The sequence below is a fragment of the Phalaenopsis equestris genome, unplaced genomic scaffold (genome assembly GCF_001263595.1).
Source record: "Phalaenopsis equestris unplaced genomic scaffold, ASM126359v1 Scaffold000840, whole genome shotgun sequence".
Taxonomy (NCBI): domain Eukaryota; kingdom Viridiplantae; phylum Streptophyta; class Magnoliopsida; order Asparagales; family Orchidaceae; genus Phalaenopsis; species Phalaenopsis equestris.
In genome coordinates, this window is record NW_018165280.1 from 1,333,141 (window position 1) to 1,346,336 (window position 13,196).

At 34.1% G+C, this 13,196-nt stretch overlaps 1 protein-coding gene across 1 annotated transcript; it reads left to right on the forward strand.

Annotated features, from left to right (window-relative positions):
• Positions 1 to 434: 434 nt before the first annotated feature.
• LOC110031756 (subtilisin-like protease SBT3.18) lies at positions 435 to 8,375 on the forward strand. The gene is given in 12 exon segments (XM_020735128.1): positions 435 to 548; positions 628 to 719; positions 2,156 to 2,253; positions 2,348 to 2,503; positions 2,776 to 3,001; positions 3,003 to 3,120; positions 4,114 to 4,440; positions 4,578 to 4,645; positions 5,981 to 6,223; positions 6,413 to 6,527; positions 7,281 to 7,494; positions 7,613 to 8,375. Coding segments are annotated over 12 exon segments (2,328 nt in total). The 5' UTR covers positions 435 to 473; the 3' UTR covers positions 8,209 to 8,375.
• The last annotated feature ends 4,821 nt before the right edge of the window (positions 8,376 to 13,196 follow it).

The following is a 13,196-nucleotide window of genomic DNA, read 5'->3' on the forward strand; positions in this document are numbered from 1 at the left end:
ATGATCATTATGGAGATCTATCTAACAAGACTATCATATTAAAACTAGGATAGCCTAAAAATAAAAACTTGGTATTTACTTTTTTTTAAGATCCTCAAATCAATATATATTTTCTATGAGAAATTTATCTTAATTAAATTTTCTTTTAATTCACCAAAAGTAAATTACTAGTACATACCATGATTCAGCCAAAAAGAGAATAATATTACTTTTGATCCTCATATTATTAGGGAGCAACATTCTTATATAAAAGCCTAGCCTTCAAGCTTGGTGACCACACAAAAAAGAAAATGAAAGAATGCCATAATTCAGCCATGGGGGGACAAGACACAGCTAGAAACTTTTACAAGGCTTGTAATGCAAGCACCAATTACTATTACATCCACTTTTAAGCACACCAAATCATAAATTATTTGCTTTTAGCTCCTATATATAGCTTCACTCTTTCTTATGAAATACCTACAAGTGACGGAATGATCAGTAGTTCTTTCCAGTTGCTTTGGGGCCTTCTCATTCTCTCAGTTCTCTCCTCAAAATCCTTGTCACAAGTAATAGAGCCTTTGCCTTTTTACCCTCAGAAGTGAGATTATATCTTATGATTTTGTCTTCTTCGCCTTTGTTTTGCAGGTTCACATAGTCTATCTAGGCCATAACAATGTCAATCAACAAAACCTTACTACCAAGTTTCATATCAAGCTCCTTTCCAGAGTCTTTTCTAGGTAGATTTTAATTCTATATAGGCTGCCTATTGCGCAAGCTCTCTTCCTAGTTCACTGATGAAATTTGAGCTATGTTCAAACATTGCTTGGAATGTATTGGTGAAAAAGAATTATTAACCTTTTTTTTTTAATGTTGATAAAACCAAATCTTTTGGCCACCATTGATCTTATGGTAAAAATGGGGCTAAGGTGTTGTTTTTAGTCCTAAATAGGAATTTGTCACAATTTATAAAAGTATGGATATAATTATATAAAAAAGGTGAAACTATAAAATTTTGTTAAATGTTATTTTTGTATTTTGTTTTTGCATCATTTTTGCTTCTGTTTTTATTTTATTTATTCTTCATATGTTTTTATTTTATTATTTTTTAAAATAAATCAACTTATTTTAAAAAATACTCAGAATAAATTTTAGATGCTTGAGTATTTTTAAAAAAACACAAGGATTTAAATGATTTATTTCATGATTTTTTGACAAATTTTACACTGATCATCGACTGCCTAACGCAAAAACTCAATAGGGTGCAATGGAGAAAAATGAATCATTTAGCCAACCCTACTTAGTGGGATAAAAACTTTTTGTTGTTTTTGAACTTTTTTTAAGAAAACTACTACTCCTGCTAGCTAATGTATGATAGTCATTTCCCACCACCAACGACTTTAGCCAACTTTTACCTGTTGCGCCGCCATCATTATCTTACCAGTCATTATTGTTATTTTACCAACAACCATCGTCGTCACCATGATTTATTCAACATTCAAAAAAAAATAAAAATATATTTTAATATACAAAACATGTTTTATTTCAAATCAAAATATAAACAGATCTAAATTAAAATAAAACTTAAAAACTAAAAATCTAGAAATTACCTCAAACAACCCCTAAAATATTTTAGTTACACTTTTAAGGAAAATAAAACTATAAATAATATTAAGTCACACCACTAGCAAGAAAGTATGACATCTCAAAATTCTTGTTTTGATTACAATCACTAGGAATAAGGTAATGGATGTGAGTGGCCCTCACACTCCCCAAATTTGGAATAATCTTCCTCTATAATGCACATTATAGAAATTCTATCACTTCAAAACCTCTTATTTTTATTTATATTTTCTGTCCTCTCCCTCAAATCCTGATTCCACAGCCATTGTAGACACTACCATTGTAAGCTTTTAGCACACAATAATGTATTTACATTCTCACATCTATACTTTCATATTTACACACATAGCACTCAAATCTTTAATATTACATAAAAAATAGCACTATTATCACTTTTTAAAAGTGAAATGTACCTTTTCATGCACAGGTTTAAAGCACAAAGTGCTATGCATGTAATGCAAGCATGAAAGTTTGGGTGTGTGATATGTAAATACATAAGAATTGTGTGCTAGGTTTGTAAATTTCCCATGCTTTTAACATTCCACTTCTGCAGAGAGGATGAGGCAAAGGAGGCCATGCTCTATAGCTACTGGCAAAGTTTCTCCGGCTTTGCTGCCTCACTCAACTCAACACAAGCCACCAAAATGGCCAGTAAGAAGCTTAAAAATTAAACAATAGTACGCAGCCATTGCCTTAACTACAGAGCAATAATGAAACTGATTCAAAAAAGTGAAAACTTTTGCAGAGATGAAAGAAGTGATTTCTATTTTCAGAAGCAAGACATTAAAGCTGCATACAACAAGAAGCTGGGATTTCATGGGTCTACCTCTTTTCAATACCGAAGCTGCTCCAATGCAATTGGAATATGGCGACGATGTTGTAATTGGCATCTTCGATACAGGTTTTTCTACCAAATGTCCTTCTTTACCCTTAAATTTTGCATCTTCGGTTCAGATTTTTCATTACAGTACAAAATTCTTCTTTCTTCAATCTTTCTTTCCTCTCCCCTTTCATCGGAACAGCATCTTAGCTTCTAGGTCTTTGAGTTCTGTGGATTTATGAAATTTGGGATTTAAAGCTCGAATTTTACCTTTGATTCATGCTGAACCCGGATTTAATAAATCCAGAAAAAAAAAATCATAAATCCGAATTAAATCCTAAATGCTCCTGCAGGTATATGGCCAGAATCGGAGAGCTTTCGACCTAGCCCTACGCTGGGCCCTATTCCCTGCAACTGGCGCGGGAGGTGTGTGGCCGGAGAACGCTTCGATCCGGCCACCGACTGCAATCTCAAGATCGTCGGAGCTCGATACTACCTGTCGGGCTTCGAGCGTGATTATGGCCCTCTCAACTCCACGGGCTCTGAAGCAGAATTTCGTTCTCCCCGCGACCGGCTCGGCCCCCGCCCCCGCTTCCACTGCCGCGGGATCGCCCTCAGGCAATGCTTCCTACCTCGGCCGCCTCGCCGCCGGCACCGCCCGCGGTGGTGCGCCGCGCGCTCGCCTCGCAGTTTACAAGGTCTTCAGACCATCCAAATTTTAGATATGACAAAAAATTTTTTTGGCGTGGTTGGAAAAAAAAAAAAATATATATATATATATATATATATATAATATTTTGAATGGTTTATATATAAAAAATTTAATTTTATACAAGCAGCACGTAATTCTTATGTATTTACATAACTCACACCTAAACTTTAATATTTACGTAAGTAGCACTTTGGCATTTTTAAGCCTATACATGAAAAAGTATATTAATGCTATAAGTGTAAATATGAAAGTTTAGATATTAAATATTTTAGTATTATATACTTAAAATGTGTGGTGTAAATCAATAAATCAAAAGGGTAACATTTTCTTTCTTTTTTTTTTTTTGATAAATACACAAAGACCACTCAAAATTTGCTATTTACATAAAAAATTTATAGTAAACGTTTATTTTTCATATTTATCAAATTCTCAAAAATTTGTCTTTGACACACGTAAATACACTGATTCAGTAGTTCAAAAAAATTATCTAAATAATTAATTTATAAATAGGGGAATTTATATACATAACATCCAATTCTTATGCATTTATTTATGTCACACCTAAATTTTTATTTTCATACCTAACATACCTTTTCTTATATATGAAAAAGGTAGAAATAGTGTAATCCACTTTTTATCTTATATATATATATACCCATAATGCTCAGAATGTAAAAATTTAAATTTAGGTTGAGATGAGTGAAAAATAGAAAAAATTATTCTATATGAATACATTGTTCAATCTCCGTCAATTTTTTCACAAAAATATAATAAAAATAAGGCTCATTGAAATATTTTTTTACTTTGATCAACGGTATAGATCGGACATTCTGCATACCACTGACCTGATATAAATTTTCAAAGAATTGCATGTTATGTATGAAAATTTCTCTTATAAATATGAATGTTTTCAATTATCACCTTTATTTTTTTCAAATTTAGTTTCAAAATATAGTCCTTTTGGAGTGTGGGGGGGCAGGTGTGCTGGTACAAGGACTTGCAGGGACGGTGCAGCGATGCGGACATTCTCGCGGCGTTCGACGATGCGATCGCCGACGGGGTGGCGGTGATCTCCGCTTCTCTCGGCCCCCCCCCGCCGCTGATGCCATTTTTTCAGTCGAGCACCGACATCGGGGCCTTCCACGCGTCCCAGGTTGGCGTTACGGTCGTCTTCTCGGCCGGAAACGATGGACCAGAGACCGGCGTCGTGCAGAACGTTTCGCCGTGGGAGATCACCGTTGCCGCCGGAACCATCGATCGAGGTTTCCCGACGATCATTCTCCTCGGGAACAACGTCTCCATTGTGGTAACTGTGCTGTTCTTTCTCGACAATGGCTGAATTTCGAATTCCTCTGTGGCATTTTATCAAACATGTTGCGGGCAGAAGAAGGAACTCGTGGTGGGTTGCTTAATTGAGATGCGTGTTTTCTCTTTATTTGGCAGGGAGAAGGGCTAATTGTTCGAGAGATAAATCTGAAGTTGATAGACAGCGGCAAACTGTTTGATGACGGGTGCGATTCTGTGTCTTCTTCTCTTCTCTTCTCTTCTCGTTTTTAGAATCGCTACAACTGCATGAATTGGTGGCATTTACATACATACCACCACCAAGTTCCTATGTGTTTACATATCTAACGTCTATACTTTATTCTTTACATTTATACCACCCAAAGGCCAAATCTTTCACATCACACCAAAAAAATCACTCTTTTAACTTTTAAAAAGTGGAATAGCATTGTTCATGCATAGATAAAATAGCATAAATGTAATAAGTGAAATTTAGCTGTTAGATATGTAAATACATAAGAATTGTGGGGTATATATGTAAAAAAAACATGCAAGGGTCCAACAAATATGAAAATGCCGAAGAAATGGAAATGTACAAGTGGCATGTTTCAAGTGATCATAAATTATAAAATAAATTACAACATCATGGCTCTTGGTGCGTTTACGGAAATACCACCCAATTCTTATGTATTTATATAATTAATACCTAAATTTTACTTCTTGCATTTAGACCAACTGAATATTTCATATCACCTCAAAAATATCATTATTTTTAACTTTTAAAAAGTGAAATACTCCTTTTCATGCATTATATAAAGGGACATGTACATAAGATTTGATGTTTAAATGTTGGATATGCTATATAATACATATAAATTGAGTGGTTTTCATGTAAATCTTCATATCCTTTTGGATTCATATATCAATATTAATTTTAGAAACTTACATAGGTAGCACTCTGTCACGGACAAATAGTCCCACATTGCTAGGTGTAGGGCCGAAAAACAGTATTTAAGTCCTGGGCTGCCCACCACCCCTAAGGGCTCTTTTGGGAGGTGACAAGTGGTATCAGAGCAGATTACTGTTTGTCAGGTGTGTGGACTCTCCATGGTCCAGTGGGACCCTCGGTGGAGCCGATCCGTGATGAGGGCGTCACGTGATTGGGTGGAGGAGAATGTCACGGACAAATAGTCCCACATTGGCTAGTTGTAGGGCCGAAAAACAGTATTTAAGTATTGGGCTGCCCACCACCCCTAAGGGCTCTTTTGGGAGGTGACAACTCGCTCCATATGTTTTTACATATCTCACATCTAATTTTTCATTTTTTCATGCATAGCACTTTGATGTTTTAAACCTATGCATGAAAATGTGTATTTCACTTCTTTGAAACGATAATAGTGTTATTTTTGATGTGATGTTAAAGAGTTGTACTAGGTGTATAAATATGAAAAGTATAGGTGTGAGATATGTAAATACATAAAAACTGTGTGCTATGTATGTAAATGTCCATATATATTTTTTTTTTATCAAGTTAAACCACGTGAAATTATGCTTACATGCAGGTCATGCTCTTTTGATAAGTGGAATCGTCGCAGGTTGGCTACAGGAAAAATCGTTCTATGTTTTGCTTCCATTGGAGGGATTTCAAGCTCAAATGCAGCGCTGACGATTTTGGCAATCAATGGATCTGGAATGATTTTTACAGAACCCGCAGCTAAAGAAACACCTCAGGATGATTTCCTCCCAACAGTTCATGTTAATCTCTACGAAGGAACTCAAATCTTACACTACATTGAATCCTCCGAGTAATCATTTTTATGTTTTTTTCATGTTTACTTCATTCTCTTATTGAATTTCTGGTGATAAATTTTGAAGAAGCTCATGAGGAATGCTGATGGTTATACGTGGTTTAGATATTTATGAAGCAGAGTGTAATATGAATTTGTTGTTTAATTATTCATACATTTGGTGAAGTTTTTTGTGTTTTTGTGAAGTGATCCCACCGTGCAAATTTTTCCTAGTAAAACAACTACAGGTCTCTTGCCAGCACCTTCAGTCGCTCATTTCTCTTCCAGGGGACCAAGCTCCATTTCCCCTAACATTCTTAAGGTAAATGATCTTCTTTTCATGCGTCAAGTATACTTCAGTTACTGAAATTGCTTTTTTTCAGCGAACCTTTTTGTTTCTGGCACTTAAACTTTATTTTCTTACATACTATATGGCACAAATTATTCATATCACATAAAAAAAATCATTGTTATAACTGCTGAAAAGTTAAATACATTTTTTTTGGCATAGGTAAGGTGGCATATAAGTAAAAATTGAAGTTTGGGTGCTAGTTATGCAAATACATAGGAATTAAGTGGTTTGTATGTAAATCATCCTTTTTTTTCTTTTGGGCCTTTACGTAAGCACCATCCAATTCATTTTAAAATATTAACCATCCAAATTTCAATTTTTACATATAAAATGCTCGATTCCTATGCTTTAGGCATGGGTTTGGTGGTATGTAGCTAAAATTGAAGTTTAGATGATTGATATGTTAATACATTGGAATTTGGTTGTAGATATGTAAATCTCCCCTTTTTTTTCATTTTGAGAAAATTTGCATATATATCACTCAATTCCTATATAGTTACATATCTAACACGTAAACTTCATTTCTTACGCACTTCTCCTTATCTATGGATGAAAAGGTTTCTTTCACTTTTTAAAAGTCGGTGGGTTTTTTGGTGTGATATGAAAGCTTTTGGTGGTATAAATGTAAAAAAGTAAAGTTTAGGTATTAGACATGTAAATACATAATAATTAAGTGGTATGTAAGTAAAGCTTCCTTCTTTCTTTGTTTTCCTCCCTTTATAGCCTGATATCACAGCACCCGGAGTCAACATTTTAGCAGCTTGGCCTCCGATATCTTCTCCCACGCTGCTACCATTCGATAAGCGCTCTGTCAACTGGAATTTTGACTCAGGAACCTCAATGGCGTGCCCCCACATATCCGGCATTGTGGCTCTCCTCAAGTCTGCTCACCAAAACTGGTCCCCTGCAGCAATCAAGTCTGCATTAATGACAACCGGTAAAAAAAAAACATTCTTTTTTCAACTTACATGTTATATATTCACAGAATATCATGTAAAACAAAACTTTAAATCAATTAGCATTATTCTCTTGATGAAATATTTCCTCTGATGCAGCTTACTCAGTTGACACAAGCTCCGATATTGTCGCTGCACGTGGAACGCTCAAACCGTCGGATTCATTCGACATTGGTGCGGGGCATGTTAATCCCTTGAAAGCAATGGATCCGGGACTCATTTACGACATTGAAACACAAGATTATGTTCTGTTTCTCTGCAGCTTACGTTATTCCGAAAGCCAAATAAGCAGAATGATCCTTTCATCACAGAAAATTAACATAAGCTGTCATGGTAACTATTCCGACGTGGACCTTAATTATCCGGCGATCACGATATCGAATCTCCGCTCTGCAACAACGATAAGGAGGACGGTTCGCAACGTTGGCCAAAGAAATGCCATTTACTTCGTGAGTATCATAAATCCTCAAGGAGTACATGTTGTGATAAGGCCGAGTTACCTTGTTTTCTCGGAACGAAGGGAGAAGATGACATACTTTGTGACTGTGGAACCAGATAAATTTTCTCGAGGGAGGTATGATTTTGGGGAGATAGTTTGGTCTGATGGATATCATTATGTGAGGACTCCATTGATTGTTCAGATTAACAGAAGCAAAGAGGATATGGTAAGTCTTATTACTCAGTCTAGTAGTTAGCTTTTCTTCATGTTTGGTGACTTTTGGCATTACATGGAATTTGGCAGAGGTTAGTGGCTAACTATCTGACATTAAAAAGAAAATTATAAATTTGATATGTAATTAAAGTTTTAATGATGATTGATTATCTTGATTTTAGCTCAGCTAGTATGAGCATTCTATGAACTGGTGTCATATCTTTATTGAATGATGATTTAGTTGTTTTTGTTGAGTGTTAAGACACAAATTTAAAATAGGCATCAATTTTTTTTAATTTTGCTGCTTTTAATGAGTAATTTGGGGTTGAGAATACCTAAATTGTATTCCTTATTCATCAATATAAAATTATATAAATATCAAGGATAATTTTGCAATATATTTTATTAGATAAAAATTGTAAAGGCTTGCATTCTTTCTTGTTTTTAGAAAATAATACAATTGAGCTGTATTCCCAACTTGAGGTAACCTTTCACTTTTGTGCTTACAAGACAATGCAATTAGATTTCATTGTCTAAGGCTGCCTACTAAGCAAATAAATTAAATATACATCAATATCTTGATATGCTTTGTATCAAGTTAAGGTGATTCAATAACTAATATAGATGACAAATCCTTTAAATTAGAGAATGTTTAAATTTTGCTGAGATGATAATTTTTTTTTCTATTTTTATTTAAATATTTTACAATTTTAGACATTTTTCTTCCATTTGATTACCTTTTATTGACCTTAATATAATATAATCTGGTTAGCCATTAAATTATTTTTTTTTTTTGGGAAGTTTTGTGAAGAAAAGTATCGTTAAATGCAAGAATTTATGGTTGAACAGCTCATGTACATGAAAGTAAATGAGGGCAACTGTTGAATTCTTTTAAGATGTAGGGTTCAATGAATTAGATTTCATTGTATGAGATGTGAGTACATACAACCTAGTAAATATCTTGTTTTATAGATGAAAGGTAGAAGAGAAAAATAGATGAATGGTCCAGGAGGAGGTCTTACATATTGTATATTAAACTTTAGCTTCTGATAAGTTTTGTTTTCTATTTTCATTGTCATCCTTGTTTTTTTTTTCTTTTATTTTTGTATCTGGGATGCTACAAAATTGTAATTTGAGCTCTTTAGGACCTTTAAATTGTGAATTTTTCTATAAAAATCTTAATGAAAATTTCAAGAAAAATTAAAATTTGGATTAAAATTGGCTTGATTTTTCAAAACCATTTACTTTTCTGCATGGCCTTTGGGCCTTTTTTAAAATGAGTTGCATAGCATATTCTTCACCCAAGTAATATAATAAGTCTTTCACAATATTTAAGAACCGCTTTAGATAACTGCATCATTTTACATTACCCGAGGAGAAATCCCTGTACTTTTTCAACCCGATTGACCCAATATAGATTTCCACTCAGGTAGTTGTAAGTGCTTTTAGGTATTTAGAAAGCTCCCCGATTCATACGGGGCGTAAGTCCTTTTGTTGGGAGTGTTTCCAACTTTATGGTTGAACATTCATTTTTCTTTCTTTCCAACGACATCTTCACCACTTCAACGTGTATATGTCACGCCTCTTGGAGCTCCACTTGATAGTCATTTGATAGAGTTTTCATTTTTTGACCTTAGGGCTATCAAGGCCCCTATGGGCGACGCTAGGGCTGTCAAAAAAGCTCGTTGTTCGCGAACAATTCGTGTTTGGTTCGTCAATGAATTTGTGTTCGATTTATTCGATAAGTAGACGAGACGAACATGAACAAAATTTTTTCGTTCAGTTAGTTAAATGAACCAAAAACGAACAGTGATGCGTTCGTTCGTGTTCGAATCGTTATTGTTCGAAATATAAAATAATTTAAAATAATTATATATAAAAAATTTATGATATTCAAAAAATTAAATTTTATAAATTATAATATATAATAAAATAATAATAATAATAATATATTAATATACTATATTAGTAATATACTGATATATATATTATATATTTATATAATATAAGTTATATAATTAATTTATATATATTAATATTAGGGATGTTAAATTGGCTTGTTGTTCGCGAACAGCTCGTGTTCGACTCATGTTCCGCTTGTTCGTTAAGAAACGAACACGAACAATGACTTCACGAACAATTTCAAACACGAGCTTATAGCTTATTTTTTAAACAAACTAAATTTCAAACGAACCAAACACGAACACAAGCTCTGTTCGTTCGTGTTCGGTTCGTTTACACCCCTAGGCGACGCAATTCACTGATTGCTGACCGGGGACCTCCAGACGTGTTGAGTCAATTATCTTCACAACTAGGTAGAGTTAGAGTCCTAGTGGCTTTGGATAAATGGTCCTTAGTACCCTAACCCTGCTACCTCTACCTTCTAGGCACTCTTTCTTTGACTACCCATTTTGAGCCTTCTCGCTCATTTTGTCTTCGTTTGTATCATCTCGTCGACTCGATTATCGATAAGCTGCCCCCTCCCCCATTTGAGATACGACAATTTATCTTCAGCCTTTATGACATGGATGTGCTTTGACGTATCGATATTCTTCGTCAAAATGATTTGGTTATTTTGGAGGCTCTGTATGCTAATGATTCCACTACTCATGTGGGACCGTAAGAGGTTCATTATTCGCCCCTTGGCTTAGCGGAAGTTTGAAAGCTTCAGAGCATTCCCATATAAAATAACCATTCTTTGATAGCCCTGTGCTAGTTGTCACATCTAATGTAAGTAAAACTCATTTGATCAAGGGTATTCTAAGGCAACCTCTAATATGTAATTAACCAAATGGGATACGTCATCTTGGGAGCACTCTAGACTCCAGAACAGACAAACACACTTGAATCTGGTTGTGGTTAGTTTACGTTGATATTCTTTTGTGGATATTCGTCAAAGGTGCTTCCGCCTGATCTCGTTTGGGTGAAGATACTTGACCTATACTTGAGAGGTTTATCTCCGCGTTCTCTTTTTCTTACTTGTTGTCTTTGTTGTATGTTCGTCTTTTTCTAATCCTCTCTTCTTATGATAATTTGCATAATCCGGAAGAAAGATTTATTCAGAAAATAGAAGTATATGACGTTGAGCAAACTGACGGCTTATTTAAAAATAAAATCAGAAATGAACGAAAACATGAATTAAAAGAGATGATGAATAATATAAACACTTAAGTATCAACTGCCAATTCATTGCTTGCTAAGTATAGCAACATTTGAGTGCTCTGTATCTAATCGCCCCAAGATGAAAACAACCTGCATTTATGATAATTTTTAGGGGCATTTACAATAATACCACCCAATTCCAATTTATTTACATATCTAGCACCTTTTTTTTTTAATTTTTTTTTCTACTCGCATCTTTCATATCACATAAAAAATATCACTATTTTAATTTTTAAAAAGTGAAATAAATATTTTCATGCGAAGGTAAGGCGCATATGCTAGAACTAAAGTTTAGTTAGAAAGATAAATACGTAGAAATTGAGTGGCCTGTATGTAAATCTTTTGAAAATTTTTCTTTGTAGTTTGCTCTACTATTTTTATTTCCTGCAAATGCTACAAGCAAAAATTACATTATAAACTAAAAACATCAAATTGCAAAACAATAACTAGATTTACATACATGCCATTTAGTTCTTATGAATTTATAACGTCTTCATATTCATACATACCACATGCTATTATCTAAATGACATAATAATGTCTGCATGCAGAGATGTAAGTCATTTTATATAAGTTAATACTAGTGATTTTTATGCAAATACTTATAAATATATGTGCCTTAGATACATCACAATCATAAAAATTAGAAGTATGTGGGTAAATCTTCTTGTTGGGTGTCAAAAGATTTGCGGTGGTAGTGTGATAATTTAACATTTACGTGGAAAACCTTCGGGTCTGCTCAAAGTGTTCCACTATAAGTATGTAATTACAAAGAAAACATATCTTTCAAAATATCCCATGATTGGAATGGCAGGGTTTCAACTTCACACCAAATACAATGTTTTTCTTTATAAAATGTACATATTTAAATCTTCATAAGTCCAGAGAAAGCCTATTTTGAATATGATGATTGTAAGTGGTTATCGTTGAGACTTAGGGTTAATCTTTAATAAGGTGTTATTTGTTACACTATTCGGGATACGTTGTTAAACCGCACTCGAAATACATCATTATATGGAAAAGTTTGTTGGACAGTGGTGAATAAGGGCAACCGATTGTGGTCAACGAAGCTATAGAGCCTAGAAGTTATCGCTGGTTATTTAGACCAAAGTAGCACTGGAAATCGACTTCTTCCCCCCTCCAAGTGAAGAGAGAGGGTCTATTTTATAAACTCTAAGAGAGGGGTATTTTGGTCTATTGGCGAGTAACTTTCTCAACCACCTGATTGAACGACCTATATTCATCTCTCTTGATCATAGGATTTTTTTGTTTGATGATTTGAAGATCATAATGAACTCAGAATTAAGAGGACTTAGACTCGTTGGATTTCTTTTCTCGAGACAATTGATTTGAATATAACTATGTCAAATTTAGAGTTCGTTTGATTTTTTAATTGGCGATCTGGAACCTTCAAAAGTGTTTTAATGGCTTGATCTGAATTTGATTGAGCTCGAATTGGTTCAATCTTTGTATCATTTGGTTCGTCTTATCAAGATGGCCAATTTCACTATAAGTTTGTTGAAATAGCAGGCATGAATGATTTTTAATTTAAATCAGATATATATATTATTCAAAAAATAATTCAAGATTGGTGTGTGATGATACAATTTTGTTGATGACTTATCACTCATAAGATAAATAAATAAAACTATATTCTCATCCCCATGACCTTTTCGTGAGATTGGAGTGCTTGTAGCTATCAAAGGTGGGGCTCTTTGCTGCTTGTCATAGAAAATTTAATTTATCCTCTCCTTTCTGAAGATGTGAACTTAGCTCAAAGATCATTGGTCACTCGAAAATCGACTTAAATTTTAGCTCGGATCAAAATAAATGAGCCAAGCTATAAGACGGAACTTAGGATCAAATTTA